We start from the raw sequence: 15,280 nt of genomic DNA, 5'->3' as shown, positions 1-15,280 counted from the left end.
GAATCGAGGAGTGCATCTTTCAAATATCACCGGTGTGAAACAGGCATGATATCACGAGGTTTCACAGAAATTGTTTAGCTATCAGCTAAATAATATATGTTGTTACATACGTGAATATATAATGTCAATATTTGACATGGTGATACAATTATTATTGTTTAACATTCATTTCAAGAACCATTTGGAAGAAGTAATAATTGCCCTCACCAATATGGCGCCAATTATTTCTCCAAACTAGAGGACATTTCCTGCTGTAGCCATCTGTTATTACGCGACTGTCTTTGGCTAGCAGGGACTTGTGTAATTTTAGGACACTGGTTACTCTCGTGTCAACAAGAACAGTCACATCAGGATTCCGCAGTCACAAGGAAGAAATACACAATGCTGTCTGCTCTCGTTGCTAAAAGAGTGAGTAGTATTTGGAATACAATATATATAGCCTATATATTAGGCTACACGGACTATCTGACTATCTGAGTTAACCTTGTATCCTCATTAACATTTTAATTTTAATTTTTGTACTGTCTCTATCCACACTCACAGGGCCCGACATTCACACTCGCTCACTCACAAATAATATGCACACACATTTATATTGACTACACACGCACACCCAACCACCCACATACAAGCGGCTGCTACTCTGTTTATTTTATATCCTGATGCCTAGTAATCTTATCCCTATACATATCTACCTCCATCACTCCGGTTTCACGGCACATTGTAAATATGGTATTGGAACCGACCCAGTATATAGGACGCTTACTTACTTATTGTGTTCTTCTTATTTCTCGTGTTTTTGTTCTAGCTAGTATTAGCAACATTGTTATTGATTATTGCATTGTTGGGTTTTGAGTTTGTAAGAAAGGCATTCCACTGTACTTGTGCATGTGCCATTGAAACTTGTTAGTACAGTCAATTGAATTTAGTAGCGAGATAGATAGATAGCTAGATAACTAATGTCAAGGCTGGCAAGCTAGCTAGTTGGCTAGAAATGCTGTATATTCTGACTGAAGCTAACTAAAGTTTGCCCATAAACTTAGTTGACTACTGAGTTTGAAAGTAATTTTCTGCTCTCTCTTTTCAAACTGAATGGTAAAGTTGTGTAGTATATGAAGGTACACTTGTGCAACCATACCATGGTTGGACATGGGAGGGCAGCAGATAATGTTATGCAACCAACCTCTTGTTTTGTAGCTAATGGTTGTTAGCTGTCTGGCAAGGGCAGCAGGCCAATTAATACATAGTGGTAGCTAGCTAGGAACAATTATGCTCAAGGTACGCTTCTATCGGACTGTCATCTGAATTAGCCTATGATCTTTGCCAGTCAGACTTGTGAGTACCCTACAGGACAGTCATTGTAAGCTACTTTTCTAGCAATTAAACTATAATTAAAACCATCTCCATGTTCAAATCAAATCACAATGTTGTTGTGTACAGTCAGTCCAGTTGTTGGTAATGATGATGATGATGTTGTTGTTTATCTTGTCCAGCTGGTAAGCGGGGTATGCCAGGCATCATGGAGACCAGCTGTGGCAGAACTAATGACTACACGGGGTTACAAAGGAGAGGCACCTGATGACACTAGGGGTGACCTAATTGAGATCCCCCTGCCCCCCTGGACAGAGAAGGATGGCGAGACCATGGACATCAAGAGACGGCGCCTGCTCTTCCAAAGCCGAAAGAGGGGCATGCTGGAGAATTGCATATTGCTCAGGTGACTGGACCACTAATCATACTGTATTGATTTTTGTGTTGATTTTAGTCTTCTATTTAATCCCGAGGAAAGCTCATACTATGAGCGCTTGTAACGCCAGGGTAGTGGGTTCGATCCCCGGGACCACCCATACGTAAAAATGTATGCACACATGACTGTAAGTCGCTTTGGATAAAAGCGTCTGCGAAATGGCATATTATTTATTATTATACCAATCAAATTGTCTTTCCCCTTTCAGCCTGTTTGCTAAGCAATATCTTAATACAATGAGCGAGCCCCAGTTAAGACAGTATGACAGACTGATCAACGAGCCTAGCAACGACTGGGACATCTACTACTGGGCAACAGGTGAGGAGAGTGGTTCAGCTTCATATTCTCTTATCAACTGTGATTATCCACTCTGATCTACACCAGGGCAAGCAAAGCCATATCATACTATTAGTTAAACTGTTGTTTAGAAATAGTTCTTATTTTCAAGCTGATCTGCTGACTTTCTTAGCATTATGGTGAGCTAATAATGCCATATGAGATATAAAATGTAAGTTGAAGTTAACTGAATGTGTGTTGTCTTTCCCTCATCTCAACAGAGGCCCAGCCTGTACCTGATGTGTACACAGGTGAGATCATGGACCTGCTGAAGGAGTTCACTAAGAACAGGGATCAGGAACAGAGGCTGGACGCACCCAACCTGGAATACCTGGACAAGGGGAGCCAGTGAAGCCTGGCTGACACATCCCTCTCAGGGTGTTTTCATATATAGTCCTCTTTAAAATAACTGATCTCAGGCCTCTTTAAAGTGAACTCTGGGGTTAAAAAAAAGCAAAAGATCTCAGTTCTCTTTGTATTCACACTGCCCTTGCCTTTGTATGAGGACTCAACTCTTTTGCCAGTTCACTTCACCTATTTTGTTGTCTGAGTCCTCTTTGCATTCACATTGCTAAGAAAGGAACCAATTCACATTGCTAAGAAAGGAACCAATTCACATTGCTTAGAAAGGAACCAAGATCTTTTTCCAACATTCATTCAATGCACTGTGGGTTTTTACAAAGTGCAGGACAAGCCATTCCATCAGAATGTGTTATCGGACAGCTATATATTTTTATTTTATTTAACCTTTATTTAACTAGGCAAGTCAGTTTAGAACACATTCTTATTTACATTGATGGCCTACCATATACCATATACCTACTTACAGTTTGGAAGCTAATAGATTGCATTTAGTTAAAAGGTGAGACAAAATAATTGTAATCAGAAGATACCATTAACATGTAAATATTATTGTTAACAGAATAAATGGCAGAAGAATAACTGCAGATTAAATAATGCCGTAATTGAAAATTTTACACACATTGTAGGCTACTGCTATTGCCCCTTTAAGAGCTAGAATATATTTTGTACCCTATGTTGTGATTATTACCAAGTTATGTTGTCGTCTTCTCACACTATTCAAACCCCACAATCGAATAAACAGCGTATGAAGCTCTCTTCGCCTATAGATCACATATTGCAAAAAAAGTATCTGATCTAAAAACTCCACGCATATTTTTTTAAATCAATATCCACCTCTCAAGATAGTCTAAGTTCGGTTAGTGTCGGGGGCTCTTTGAGTGGTCTGAGTTCCTTTGGAGTGTTCACACAATCACACTGCTCAAAAAATTAAGCGCAAAAAAAGTGTGAAAACACCCTCAGAGAATGCTAATGGTTCTCATCATAATTTACCAGAGAAACCCACCTCCTGGACAAGGACAATTCCTGCAGCAAGCCATTGCACTACATGCATATTTATATCACTGCCCTTATTCATAAGACCTTCAACACATAATGAACAGAATTACTGTAGTCCACGGATGTGTGAGTTAACTATACTGAACAAAAATATAAACGTAACATGTAAAGTGTTGGTCGCATCTTTCATGAGCTGAAATAAAAGATCCCATAAATGTTCCATACGCACAAAAAGCTTATTTCTCTCAACTGTTGTGCACACATTTGTTTACATCCCTGTCAGTGAGCATTTCTCCTTTGGCATTTCACACATGGTGCTCATGTTTGGTTTTTAGTGAAAACGACCCAGGTGCTTGGGTGGGTTGCAGTGTCAATGCATGGACACCAGGGGGAAGCAAAACTGCTCTTTCATTCCCTTTTTGCACCTCAACTGCACATCACTGCTAATCACAGGTCTAATTTAACATACTGGGAATACAGATTCAAAAACATGAAGCTCAATACTCACTCTTAAATGCAGAGATGTAGGCACCAAAACAGTCAATAGTTAAATTATATAAGGTTACTGAGGGTTGCACTGGCAAGCTATGGACAACCATCAATGTCCTTGATGTCTGTAATTAGCTTTCAGCTCAGTAACTCAGGTTAAGATGATTCATAATGTAGCTAGATATCTGCATAAAATTAATAGGTAAGGCTCTCCTTTCACCATGAATGAGTAAACATATGAAGACGTGGCTATAATAAAAGTATCAGGTGTGTGAGTGGGTGCACCTGCTGTGCATAATGTTTGTGCGAGTGTGTGTGTATGTTTGCACCGTGTGTGTTTGTTGGGCTGCATGCTGGTGAGTGGGAGTTTATGAGTGTGTCAGAGTGTCAAATAGTATTAGTACTTAAATTGCTGATTTTATTTGCCCTGAAGCACATAAACAGTGTTTCTTTCTCCCTCTCCCCCTGCCACCACAGTTACTTGTGTTGACAGTGGTGAGAGTTTCTCTGTTATCATGTCATCTCAGTGGAATGTTCTGAGACCAGCAGGGAGGTGCCCTTTGGCCAGGGGGTGTGCAGAGAATTAGAACAGAAATGAGACAAGCCTTCCCTCTGCCTGGTTCTACCCGCAAGTCACCAGAACCATTGTGCTGAACACTCAGGCGATTAAGAAGACATTTATGATTTAAAAGATGATGTCCATCACCTGAGGGAACAGTCTCAGCTCACCAGCACAAACACAATTTGCACTTCAATAGTCTGTACCCAGGCTACTTCCTCGCTTGGCAATAAATAATCAAACCACTTGGCATAAATCGGCTTAGTTAAAGTGGTGATTTGTACACAATTGATCATAGATTAAATTGCCACACAAAGTCATTTTAAGTAAAGTTCCTGCGTGGACAGGGTGGGGTGGAGATACTGAGTGTGTGTCTTTAAATAGCACTCTGTGATGTCAGCAGAGTCCCCCTCTGTGTCATCTCTGTGACTTTGCTGCCATCTGTCCCACTTCAGAGACATGGACTGGACACATCTTCCTCTGACCGCCTGTCCTTATTTATATCTGTTTCTGTCAGTGTTTGTCTATTAACCTGACTGACAGTCAATCTGTCTTTATGTCTCTGTGTTAGGCAACTCATCTGGATGTCATTATTTCCAACACCACTAGTGTCAAAGATGTATTGGCCTGTGTCAAGTTTGTATCTTCATATTTCTTCAATTGATTTCTTTATCATCTTACTTCTTAATTGTTTGTCTTGATTAGGTTTTAATCGGAAGAATTAGAAACCTGCTGAGAAACAGTTGTCTGATGTGGATGGTCAAAGACTGCACATTCTGTAGGAGCATCTGTACACGTGTATCTGAACATATATTTTCCTGTACTGCATGATATAAACTTAGATCATGTGGGTGTGACGTTAATCAAACACAAACTTAATGTGCTTTTCTTTGCTCACATGGCAATAATCCTGTGTTTCCTTTTTTCACATGGCAATGGTCCCATGTGGCTCAGTTGGTAGAGCATGGCACGTTCAACAGCAGGGTTTTGGGTTAGATTCCCATGGGGGACCAGTACGAAAAAGTACAAAAATGTACTACTGTGGATAAGAGCGTCTGCTAAACGACTATAATGTAAAAATGTAATTTAGCCCTGTTCTCTCACTATTAAATGATACGCCTCACCTGTGGATTCTATATATCAGGCTTTCATGTGCTGCACAGTTCATGTTTTTCCATTCCCGTTAAGCTTGTTTGGAGTGTGGATCTGTCTGTCGCCCACGGCCGCCCACTCTCCCCATCTCTAGGTCTTGTCATCTTCTAGCGCTGTGTCTCTGTGTCGTGACAGCTCTCAGCTTTATCCTCCACTCCACACTACCGCCAATCTCTGCTCCCCTGGAATTAAAATTGTACCCCTCTCTCTTTCTCCACTCTCTCTTCACTCTCTCTCTCTCTCTCTCTTTTCCCATACATCCCTCCTCCTCAACATGTCTTCTCATTCTCTCTGTACTTGAGAGAAGCCTGCAGGAAGGGAGCTGTACAACGGAGAGAAGATACTGTCGTAGTTTCACTGTTCTACTACTAATAACCTGTATTCAGGGCCAGTTTTCCTACCAAGTCATGTGGTCATGAAAAACTTCTGTTGTGTACAGGTTTAGAATACTTAACACAAACATGCACACATGCCCTCTCTTCCATGCTCCGTGTAGCTCAGTTGGTAGAGCATGGCGCTTGCAACGCCAGGGTTGTGGGTTCGTTTCCCACGGGGGGCCAGTATGAAAAAATTTATGGACTCACTAACTGTAAGTCACTCTGGATAAAAAATTGTAAAAAATGCTCAGAGTTAACAGGGTTTCTGTAGTTGACTAAAAAATAACCACATGCCAAAAATCAATAGTTGAAATTAACTATTGAAAATAAAATGTATTAAAAAGGAGCCCAAAGGAGGGAGTATGGCAGATGGATAGGAAGTGGATTTGTAAAATACTGACAATCTATTCTGTTCTTGTGTTCTGGCTGTAACTATAGTGTGTGAGCATTAGGAATGAACTGCGTGGGAAGCAATGTGTGTGGGTTGTGTTGTGTTTTTTTAACACTTGAGAAAAGGACAAATAATACAACTGTTTGTAAACCAGCACTCAGAAACCACTTTTACAGCCTGTCAAAAATAGTCAAAACATACTCCTGTATGGTCCCTTTACTTTGGTCTGAGTCCAAACTGAGCTCTATCATGTTGCTACTCATTAGACTAGCTACCAACATCTGCAATGCATAGCTGTGAAAGTATGAAAGTAAACAACATCTACAGTAATTAAAGGAATCAAGGCAGCTTGGTTTGACAGAACACCAGTGTATGTACAGTATATCATTCCTCTAAGAACTGAGTTTGATGTTCAAGTTGAAGGCCAGATTTGGAGGCAAGGTTCAGACTTCATTCTTCACAACATTGTTTTTACTGCAACAGAATTACTGTTTCAACTAGTACTAGCCATCGGTAACAGTTGTAAACCTTACAAAGTTCCTCTGATGGAAATCAAACAGGGAGAGAAAGCCACAAGCCACTATGAAATAGCACGGTAAATCGGCTTTAGAAAAACAACCAAAACTATTTTAGAAGTTTCTTCTTTTTATGTACACATTTATATATTTATACACTGTACAGATTTCAAAAAATAAATGGTTGATATATAAGATTGTGCACCCCACAGAAAGAAAGAACAGAAGAGAGCGAGAGAGGGGGCAAAGGAATGTCAAGGACATACAGATAACAACTTCCCAATTAACACTGATTAGTTTTTACATACACAATTTTCATTGATCCTTTATACAGCGTCACATAAATCCTGGCCTGTTTTGGCCAATCCTCCTCGTATCTCCACCAATATCTGTGTAGAGAGCCCTAATCAGGGTTATTTCAATCTGAGTGAACACTGATCAGTTTTCAGATTTTTTTAGATCTGTGTTTTGAATTGTTACTGGGCTTTCTAGGGCCAAGGAAGGACTCTACTAAGAATCCCAGCTCAATGCCTCAGAGGCAAACGGAACATACCTGGCTTCTGGACCTATTTTCAGCTCAGGTAAATCAAGTCAAATAAATAATTAATTTTCACCTGTACCGTGGCATTTTACCTGGCTGATCTTTTCAATTTAATGCTGCGTCTGCATACGTAATGATGTATCGTTTGCTTGTGTGCTCAGCATGAGGCAGGGAGGTGACTGGTCCCAGTTATTTTAGGAGCAGATGAGTGCTCTGCTATGTTCTGCTCTGCCTGGAGAGATGGCAGTGATGCAAATGAGGTGATGATCATTGTCTGTCTCACCTTTTCTCTGTGACACTTGGGGAGCGAGAGCATATGGAGGAGAGGGGGGAGGGGTGTTGTTTAAAAGCATGTGTGTCGCAGTGGGGTGTTGGAGTACGTCAGCACTGACGTCTGGAGACCTCGCCCGTCTTAGTCTCAGTGTGTTGGGCCAGACCTAGAGTGGAGGGACAGCGTGTTGTGGTTCTGTAAGCCACATATTAAATGATAAACCAGAACACAAGGCCCCTGACACACACAGGCCTGAGTGAAGGGTCCCTCTGCCCAACAGAACAGGGCTAGAATAGAATATGCTGTATGTGGTGTTGTCAGATATAATGAGCTCCCCTCTCCCTCCTCTTTCCTTCTCTCTTCACTCAGACTCGGCCCCCTCCCCAACCAACCCATAAAACCCCAACAAATAGAAAGCAGACAAATGCCCTTTGTCACATTCCAACATCCCTGTAATCTTTACCTCCTTAGCAATCAGCGACAACATAAATAATTCACTGAACATCTTTATACAGAATAAAAACAGCTAAAAAAACAGATTCCATATTATGAAAATTAACACACACACATACACAGTAAATACAAACACACAAACTAACAGTCAGATGTTGACACACTCATACACACATTGCAAACACACACACACACACACACACACATCCAGTAGATGCAAATAAACAGTCAAATGTAAACAGAAAATACATTTAGTTGATATTATTACTCTTGTTGCTGTCATTCAGACCATTGTGTGATGAGAGAGAGACTGATGCTTGGAAGAGGTCACACCAGGATGACATCAGGAGCAGGACAGAGCAGAGGGGGTCCGGCCACTAATGGAAAAGCCTGGTCCTGAAGCAGGACAGAACAGAGGGGGTTTGGTCCGTAACAGCCGTGGTCCTGAAGACCCACTAACACCCTAACTATCTAACATCAGGAGCAGTACAGAACAGAGGGGGTTTGGCCAGTAATGGAACAGCCCTCCACTAAGTCCCTAAACATTTATCCACTAACATTCTTATAACAATGTGTTCTATAACATTTACATTTGAGTCATTTAGCAGACGCTCTAATCCAGAGCGATTTACAGTTAGTGAGTCCATACATTTTCATACTGGCCCCCCGTGGGAAACGAACCCACAACCCTGGCGTTGCAAACGCCATGCTCTACCAACTGAGCTACAGGGGACTATAACATGCACACTAATGAATAAGATGTTGACTAACTGACTTACACACTAACTGATGTAACAGACACAGGTTCCAATAGACAGGCAGAATTACACAACATTACTGACAGGGACAAACAGGTCATGTTAACAACCTTGATGGGGACAAGATCATTTGTCTTAGTGCACCTTTAGAAACAAAACTGACTTGGTTGGGAGAGGGGCATTTATTTATGGTTATCTGCAGTGGATGATGCAATTGCGAGAAAGCAGCTCAGATGGTTCATGTCAAGTTCCTCCTCTGCTTCCCTTTCCACACCAGGCAGCAGGCATTACCCTACAGACTGTACCCCTCTCCCTCTGTCACTGCTTATCCGCTGTGACCTCGCCAAGTCTTCAAACATATCCAGTAGAATACTGATGATGATTATTATCAGTAATATTGTCGTTATTCATTTAATAGCAGTGCAAGCCCAATACTTTCACACGTGCACTCACACTTGCTCTCGCACTCACACTCGCATTCACACACTAGCTGACGCTGACGCACACGCACACGCGCACACACACACACACACACACACACACACACACACACACACACACACACACACACACGGAATAATAGCTGTCTTTTTGCTTCTATTTACGGTCTCTGGAAGAACATTTTGATTGGTCTCTTTAGGCTTTTTAAAAAACAAAAACAAAACACAACATTGATGACTTTACTCTTTTTCTGTCCGTATTAATTTTTTCTCTCCAGAAAATAGGAATGTCTTTTTACATTTCCCCCATGGACCAGTGTAAATGATCAGTCATTTTCTCATTTTTCGATCTAGAACGTCATTTGGAGTTACAGCACATCACCCACAGCACGCATAGACAACAAGGGGGTCCAGTCAGGAAGAATCACTACAGTGGTGCCAGAGAAAGAGATGGGAGAGATGATGAGTGGGGTGGAGTGACAGTGTCACGTCTAATTCCTTTATGATCCAGACAGTCCATCTTCTATTCCACTGGCTTGCCTCTCTCTCTCTCTCTCTATCCATCCTTCCTGTTGTATTCTCTGTGGGTTTGCAGAAGGGAACGGAGCAAAGGGTCAACATGGGAAGCAAAAAAAAAAAGATGAACAGCCAACCAGGTCGCTCCTGACGACAGAGAGAGCAGTGATTAGGGAGAGAAGACGCCTCCCCTCACTGCCACAGGAGAGTGATGGAGAGACACAGGATGAATGGTGGAACTGGATTCCTGGCCCAGGTCAGTGGCTTGCCAGTCAGTCTTTCACACAGTCACAGATACAATGTTACAGCTCCTTACGCAGGATTCTTATATTGTCTATTTGACCCTGTTTTTGTTGGTGGCTGAGGCTCACCCTAGGGCTGGCAGAGTGTACTGCTCCAGCGTCAAACAGGGTAAAGGTGAAAGGACAAAGGAGAAAAAACAACGGTTAAGAGGAAGGTAAAAGAAACAAGACTCAGAAAGGACCCGGCTTAACAGAGGAGAGTAGAGGAAGGTGAAGTTCATTAGGGATCTGAGAGAGGACAGGTAGGAGGAGAGGGTGGCTATTTGTACCCATGTTCCGCAGCGAGTCAGCCTTCTGCATAACGATAGGGTGGGAGGGCAGGGGGCTGGGTGGGATGGTCTGGGTGGATGTCGCTGGACCTACAGTATCAGGCCTTGAGGGCATGCCACTGCTGCACGGCATTACGAGGTTTACCCATCATGTCCTTCCAGTGCTTCACCTCCGCCGGACCACTCTTCCACGAGAGATAGATCTGAGAGAGAGAGAGAGAGAGAGAGAGAGAGAGAGAGAGAGAGAGGAAAAGAGAGGGGGTGGGAAGAAAGAGAGAGAAAGAGAAGGGGAGAGGGGAGGAGGGCAGGGGGAGAGAGAGATGGAGTGAAAGAGAGCGAGGGGGGTGAGATGGATGATGTAAGCAGGATATCTGATGTCACAAAGCCTATTCCCCCTCAGGAGACTGAAAAGATTTGGCATGGGTCCTCAGATCCTCAAAAAATTCTACAGCTGCACCATCGAGAGCATCCTGACTGGTTGCATCACCGCCTGGTATGGCAACTGCTTGGCCTCCGACCGCAAGGCACTACAGAGGGTAGTGCGTACGGCCCAGTACATCACTGGGGCCAAGCTTCCTGCCATCCAGGACCTCTATACCAGGCGGTGTCAGAGGAAGGCCCTCAAAATTGTCAAAGACTCCAGCCACCCTAGTCATAGACTGTTCTCTCTGCTACCGCACGGCAAGCGGTACCGGAGTGCCAAGTCTAGGTCCAAAAGACTTCTCAACAGCTTCTACCCCCAAGCCATAAGACTCCTGAACAGCTAATCATGGCTACCCGGACTATTTGCACTGCCCCCCCACCCCATCCTTTTTATGCTGCTGCTACTCTGTTAATTATTTATGCATAGTCACTTTAACTCTACCCACATGTACATATTACCTCAACTACCTCAACTAGCCGGTGCCCCCGCACATTGACTCTGCAACGGTACCCCCCTGTATATATAGCCTCCCTACTGTTACTTTATTTTACTTAATGTCTGCACCTGTTGTATTCGGCGCATGTGACCAATAAAATTTGATTTGATTTGATTTGATATTACTCATACTCAAACATGGCAAAACAGCGAGAGGTAAACTAAACTCTCTACAGTCTGGAGTGTCCCTGCTGTCACCATAAAGCTAGCCAATCACCCTAATCTGAATTTAACTCATATCGGGAGCTGAGGAGAGTCATTAGGATGAAACAGCTGTTTTACTCGCAGCACTTTTCAGAGCAGGGGAACCAGGGGAAAATATTTGTTTGAGAACTAGATTTATGTTAAGATAGAGAGATGGAGGCTCCCAAGCAAGCCACAGCTGTGTTGTACTGATGGTGATTAGACTGTGGGTGAAAGGGCCAGAGCCGGTGATGAGGCATGTTTGGATTACTTAGGGGTCACTATCTGACACTGGATCCATAGTAAGGAAGCCTGTATCAGGGTTACAGTGTGTCAGAAAATCAATGGGATAGTGGCTCTGTGTGCCACAAACAAGCCACAGAATCAATGGATATCAATCTCACTGTGTCAGTATGTAAGAGCAATCTTGAGACAGTGACTGTTAATGTGTCTTTGTGTTAGTGTGTGTAAGAGCAGGGTGTATTATGTGTGCGTGTATGTGTGTGTGTGCATGTGTGTGTGTCTCAGTATGTGCCAGCAGGGGTCAGTGTGGACTGGTGATGTATGTGGGTGGTGGTCTGGGCATTACGAGGGGGCGGTACCTTGCCGATGACATCGTTGCGACTGAGCTTGTCCTTGTCCATGACGGTGATGATGATGGTGGTCTCTCGGAGCACGTGGGCAGGGACGTCGAAGGGGAAGGACTCGTTGAACACGGGGTTCAGACAGCGCTTCATTGTCACCGTCTTCTTCTTCTCCACACGCTTGTCCTTGTGCATCAGCCACAGCTTCACATAGGGATCTGATGTGGGAGACTTCACTTAAACACAGCCTGCATTCCAAATGGAACCCTAATCCCTATATAGTGCACTTATTTTGACCAGGGCCCATAAAAAGTAGTGCACTATCTAGAGCATAGGCTGTCATTTGGGACGCTGTATGGATAGAGAGATACTGAAACCACATTGACACATGTTAAGGTAGACAACAGGCTGTAGCACAGGAAACAGGTGATGACAGAGTACTGTATGTCCTGTACCGGAGGTGCCTCCGATGTCCATGGCTTTGAGGTTGCGGGCTTTGATGATGGTCACAGTGATGGTGTTGGCTTGGGGGTTGTAGCACAGTGACACCAGCAGGTCTCCTCGACTCCCCTGAGAAACACAATGACATCAGCCATTATGACATCACCACTCACCAACCCTCTCTCCCTCCATCTCCTCTATCCCCTCCCCTTCTCTCTCCCTGTCATCCCTCCTTCTCCTTGTTCCCTCTCTCCTCCCCTCCCCTCTCATCTCCCCTCCTCCGCTGTCCCTCTGTGACTGTCCTTGTCTGTGTGTGTACTCTACTCACACTGCCGTCGCTGCAGGGCTTCAGCTCCTTCCAGTAGGTCTGCTGGTTGCCCAGGTCCACCTTGTTAAGGGGGATGGACACCTCCCCGATGGGGTCGTTCCTGCTGAAGCGATCGTAATCCAGCACCTGCATATAGAGGGTCCTCTGGATAACCTTCTCATAGGGGAACCCTGGGAGGAACAGACAGATACACACACAGACAGATAAGAGCCTAATATGTGTTGGACAGAGGTTTAGGGAGTACTCTTTAAGACTTTATACAGGATAACCAATAGCCATAAGTCTAGTTATGTGTATTGTTCTAAGACCAGATGCGTGTTTTTTATAATGTGCATTAGTTGTACTGTAGCTAGAGTATCTGTATATGTCCCATATGGCATCCTATTCCCTATGTAGTGCACTACTTTTGACCAGGGCCCATAGGGCTGTGGACAAAAGTAGTGCACTATATATGGAATTGGGCACCATTACGTACGCATCCTCTGTGTGCAGGGTGATTTCACAGTCTGACCTTCAAACAGGAAGGTCTCGTTCCAGCGAGGGTTGAGGTTCTTCCTCTTGACCTTGGTTTCCAGCTTGTGCTTCTTGTCAGGCAGCAGGTAGAGTTTGACGAAGGGGTCTGAGGTGCCAGAGAAGTCCTTGGCGGGGAGCTCCTGGCCCGTGAGGATCTTGACGGTCAGGGTGGAGTCTTGAAAGCTGTAGCCCACACTGAACTGGATCCGGCCCAACTTCTCAACCACAGGCCCTTCTGTGTCCTCTTCTGAGCCTGGAGAGAGCTGGGAGAGAACAGCAGCAGAGAACTCTAATATTTATCCAGCAAAGACGATGGTAGAGTCGCAATTGCATACTCCTCGCGTCCTCTCTCCTCGACTCCTTCTCAAAACCCATTGGAGGAGAAGGTCAGAGGGGAGGGACCTCTGGCACTCTCATCCAATGGGTTTTGAGAAGGAGGCGAGGAGAAAGGAGAGAGGACACGAGGAGTATGCAATTGAGATTCTCCCTATGTACACTCAACAACCCTCATCCCACTACCCCCACCCTTTCCCAGCATGGAACACACAGATGAAACACGCTCAGGGACATGGACACCCAAGGTGAACAAGGAGCTTTGTTCCTCATCCACAAGGGGGCAGTCAAACTGCACTGGAACTCACGTGCAATGCCGCCATCATGCTAGCCTAATGTTCAGATAATGTTATGTCATATGTCTGGGCTTTACTAAGCGATAAGGGAGGGAGCGATGGAGGAGAAGGCATATCTGGAGATGAGAGGCAGGAGATATTCTGTGAGTAGAGAGACCCCCTGCCTAACTGGAGCTGGGCCCCGAGGGAGGGAAGGAAATCCAGTTAAAAGGCTGCTATCTGATAGAGAGGGACCAGAGGCTTGGCCCAAGGTGCAGTTCCTGGAATTTAATCTCACATTCTGTATTCTTTCCCACACATCTCGCTGTCGCTATGCCTCTCCGTTCTAAATCGGATCACCTCTCCTCCTTCACTCTCTTGGTGTCTGATGTCTGTCTGTCTTTCATAAACACACACATGCGCACACAGACATACACACATGCACGCATGCACGCACACACCATTTTTCAGCTCTCTCCTGAAATCTAAATGTAAATCTAAAAATCAAAATGTTTCAGGGTCAATCTATTTTTCGTTCTTTTTTATTCTCACGTACTTGTTGCCCAATCTCTTCGCCTGAAACCCACATAACCCACATAGATACAGAACCTCCACCTCCACCTACACAAAATACAGCCACATTCTGAGCCCACCTACACTATACACATCTCTCCACCCCCAGACCATGTGAGTGTCAGAACACTAAAATAAACATATTATTAACATAATATGCACAAACACCAATCTCTTGTGACAGACTGGCGTAGCTGGCCAGCGCACGCAAGATTTGATTCTGGGTACCGGGATTATGCAAACACACTCACTTTTGTAAACGCAGACAAAACTCCTAAACTCCTGCATAGGTAGTATCACAATGACCCCAAAATAAAAAATAAAACAGTGCCTCAGTGATTTAAAAAAGTTATAGTTATTAACTAGGCCTAGTAAAAGACTTCGACCCACATAGTGAGAGACCAGAGATGGAAAGAGACTGTGGAGAACTGCGGGTCTGATCCCACAGACAAGCCCTGTTGGCTCCCACTCAAAGTGAAAGTATCATCATTAAGCATCACTGGGACCTCCATAACGCAGACATGCAACCCACATAATAACACAGGGCCCATCCCCCACCCCCGCCCTGTCCACCCACCACTCACAGCACTGGGTTCTCAGCGTAATTACCAGCTTTTGCTGAATAACGCTTATTCTATTGAGTTTCTCCTTTGTGA

The 15,280-nt window shown here is 44.0% G+C and overlaps 2 protein-coding genes across 2 annotated transcripts in view; one reads left to right on the top strand and one right to left on the bottom strand.

Annotated features, from left to right (window-relative positions):
- The first annotated feature begins 1 nt into the window (after position 1).
- LOC311128214 (succinate dehydrogenase assembly factor 2, mitochondrial-like) lies at positions 2-3,662 on the top strand. Its single transcript, XM_084160248.1, has 4 exons — positions 2-408; positions 1,494-1,717; positions 1,956-2,065; positions 2,305-3,662. The coding sequence occupies exons 1-4, from the start codon at positions 382-384 to the stop codon at positions 2,433-2,435; spliced, it is 492 nt and encodes a 163-aa protein (XP_084016374.1). The 5' UTR covers positions 2-381; the 3' UTR covers positions 2,436-3,662.
- A 6,911-nt stretch (positions 3,663-10,573) lies between these two features.
- The window catches only part of LOC311128414 (synaptotagmin-7-like), a gene marked incomplete at both ends in the record, with an annotated part of 98,185 nt that continues 93,478 nt past the window's right edge, over positions 10,574-15,280 (bottom strand). Inside the window, 5 exons of the mRNA XM_084160539.1 lie at positions 10,574-10,678; positions 12,180-12,379; positions 12,617-12,731; positions 12,931-13,100; positions 13,442-13,706. Of these exons, the coding sequence (XP_084016665.1) occupies positions 10,574-10,678; positions 12,180-12,379; positions 12,617-12,731; positions 12,931-13,100; positions 13,442-13,706 (855 nt within the window). The remainder of the gene's footprint in view (positions 10,679-12,179; positions 12,380-12,616; positions 12,732-12,930; positions 13,101-13,441; positions 13,707-15,280) is intronic.

Source organism: Coregonus lavaretus (genome assembly GCF_964263955.1).
Source record: "Coregonus lavaretus genome assembly, chromosome: 4".
NCBI classification, from domain to species: domain Eukaryota; kingdom Metazoa; phylum Chordata; class Actinopteri; order Salmoniformes; family Salmonidae; genus Coregonus; species Coregonus lavaretus.
Note: the sequence above shows the minus strand (reverse complement) of the source record. Positions and strands in the feature narration are given on the sequence as shown.

Excerpts from the sequence above, each read along its gene's own strand:
- LOC311128214 (XM_084160248.1), top strand. The coding sequence starts at position 382 with ATGCTGTCTGCTCTCGTTGCTAAAAGA. Across the intron at positions 1,718-1,955 it reads GAGAATTGCATATTGCTCAG|CCTGTTTGCTAAGCAATATC; the intron begins GTGACTGGACCA and ends TTCCCCTTTCAG. Across the intron at positions 2,066-2,304 it reads CATCTACTACTGGGCAACAG|AGGCCCAGCCTGTACCTGAT; the intron begins GTGAGGAGAGTG and ends TCATCTCAACAG.